Source organism: Zea mays, chromosome 3 (assembly GCF_902167145.1).
Source record: "Zea mays cultivar B73 chromosome 3, Zm-B73-REFERENCE-NAM-5.0, whole genome shotgun sequence".
Classification (NCBI taxonomy): domain Eukaryota; kingdom Viridiplantae; phylum Streptophyta; class Magnoliopsida; order Poales; family Poaceae; genus Zea; species Zea mays.
The window spans coordinates 189,250,499-189,252,968 of NC_050098.1; the positions used below are offsets into that span (position 1 = coordinate 189,250,499).

Sequence of the window (2,470 nt, forward strand, 5' to 3'; positions counted from 1 at the left end):
GGAATATCAACCTCGATGGAAATTCTCCTGGACAAAGATAAATAAATCCATAAAATCTATTGTAAATTGAAAGCAAATTAAGGAATATCATTGCCTATGCATGAACTAATCCACCGAAGCAGCGTGTTTGAGATGCACACGCGTTTGGTGTTAGCAACTGTGGAATTTGCTTAAAATTCTGAGTGACAAACCCCGGCCTACTGATGGTTGCACTATTTATATATAGGATAAAGACGCGCTTACTTGGTCAAACTAATAACTAATCAACAACACGCAATGGGCTATTACAAGAAAATAATGGTACATATATTCCATAATATTGGATGAACTTTTTAGTCACCCAATATACATATCCACATCTATAACCTATTTCTAGAAAACTTGTATATATAATTAAACTTGCACACAGTTTATTCATCCAAACTTTCTACTACTGTGATCCCACCAAAATGTTAAATAAATCCATGCTTATTGTCAACCAAAGTATGCAGGATGCTCACTTGGGTTAAGGGAGCTATAGTTATTAGTACTTGACGGCTGCTCGGCTTCCGCAATGTACACCCCCGACGCGCCGCCGGTGGCGGTGACCTCTTGGCCTGCCTCCACCACTGATACAACGTCATTAACGTGCATCGGAGCGGACGCAGGAGCCAAGACGAAGCTGGCCGTGGCACGCACGTCGTCCATGAGACGGTTGCCGGTGGCCTGCCGGTACCTGTGCTTGAGGATCTCGGCCCTCACTGCCTCCAGCTCGGCCTCCAGCGCGTTCACCTGTTGCTGGAGAATGGAGATGGCGCCCATGCATCCGTACACCGGATCCCGCAACCGGAGGTTCGCTTCGTACACCAGGCTGCTCGCTGTGTCCGCCCTCTCCCCCTCCACCACCTCCTGTGACAATCGACACGTTTACAAGTCTACACTGAAATCTTTTAACTATAGACTAGAAAAGCACGATTTTTTCTTCAAGTTGAGGCTTTACCAAGAGCATCTTGGAGACGTTGCTAGCGCCGAAGACCTTGTGGACGGCGGCGAATTTGTGGGGCTCATGCGGCGAGAAGTAAGGGGCGAAGGGGCATTCCTGCGCGCAGCGGCGGCGGAGGAGCTTGCACGCGGCGCACGGCGTCAAGGTGTTGAGGGCACCGCCGTGGCCGAGGCGGCGTGGGATGTGGTTGTCGGCCGGCACGGTGGAGGCGGATGCGGCAGCGACAGCGAGGGCGGCTGTATCCGGCTCTCGCTTGATCTTCCCGATCTCATCGAGTCTCTCCCTGCAGATGGAAGTGCAACAGGCAGAGCTGTCACTACTTAGGGTTTGCTGCATGTGGGATCGAAGAGGGGGAACAATCTCGAGAATTTTGATGGCAAACGAAATGATAACGAGGTTAATACATTTCAAATAAGAGTATGTGATGCCCATTTTCTGTCTCTTGATTAACTAGTTTTCAAGCAAAAGGAAATGAACAAAGAACAACGATAAGATTCCTTCTCGAAGAAAGTTTTGTTGTTGAACTGTGACAGAATTCAAGGAAGACACGTGGAGACAAATGAGGATTTCTTACCTCTCCGTGGACATCCAGGCATGCTAGCTCTCCTCTCCGGTGCTTGGGAGATGGAGACGGAGATGACAAAGGAGAGGGATCGTTGGACAGACAGAGAGATATGAGACATGTAGAGGTGTAAAGTTGGGGACGAAAGAGTGCTTAAAAGGCAAGACATTAATGAGGGAGATGGGCCTGAAGACCGACAAATTGGTAGCAGTAAGCAAATATGTATGGCGACCGGCGAAAAGATTTGTTGTTTTTATTAGTTGGCCTGGCACCCTCCCTACCCTACCTTTGATCCCTCCTGCTGTTCCTGCTCACGTGAAAGAGAGGACTGAAAAAAAGTCGGAATATATCTCGTTCTGTTCCGTTCCGATTTATATATTAAAGCGTTTAAATTCATATTTATTGGTATCCTATCGAATGTTTTTCCGACTGTTTTTGCTTTTCCTGTTTTTAATTGGGATATCTCGTTTTTATCTATCTATAATATCCCGTTTTAGAAAATATAGCGAACACATCATAAACGACTATATAACATCACAACAAACTAATTCACAATTAGTTATTTTCTTTAGTATCCATATGCATATAATAATATATTTCTTCCATATGTGTAGATGGAATATTTCAATTGATCGTAATACTACTTTATTTTTATACTTTATGCAACAATGTTTTTGCTTTTTACGTCTGATTCTGGTTCGTTATCGATTTATTTCGATCGTTTTGGTTCATTTACGTCATTCCGCTCATAATTAGTTATTTTCGTTGGTACCCATATGCATATAATATATTTTATGCATCGATGTTTTTGCTTTTTACGTCTGATTCTAATTTGTTATCGATTTATTTCGCTCGTTTTGGTTTATTTACGTCATTCCGCTAGTCCGTTTCCAATGATGCCGTTTTTGAAATAAAACATGGAAATG

At 44.0% G+C, this 2,470-nt stretch overlaps 1 protein-coding gene across 1 annotated transcript; it reads right to left on the minus strand.

Annotated features, from left to right (window-relative positions):
* Positions 1–286: 286 nt before the first annotated feature.
* LOC100285303 (LOB domain protein 25) lies at positions 287–1,707 on the minus strand. Its single transcript, NM_001158196.2, has 3 exons — positions 1,557–1,707; positions 980–1,265; positions 287–888 (listed from the first exon to the last, which is right to left on the minus strand). The coding sequence occupies exons 1-3, from the start codon at positions 1,568–1,570 to the stop codon at positions 475–477; spliced, it is 714 nt and encodes a 237-aa protein (NP_001151668.2). The 5' UTR covers positions 1,571–1,707; the 3' UTR covers positions 287–474.
* Positions 1,708–2,470: the final 763 nt, after the last annotated feature.

Excerpts from the sequence above, each read along its gene's own strand:
- LOC100285303 (NM_001158196.2), bottom strand. Across the intron at positions 889-979 it reads ACGTCTCCAAGATGCTCTTG|GAGGTGGTGGAGGGGGAGAG; the intron begins GTAAAGCCTCAA and ends CGATTGTCACAG.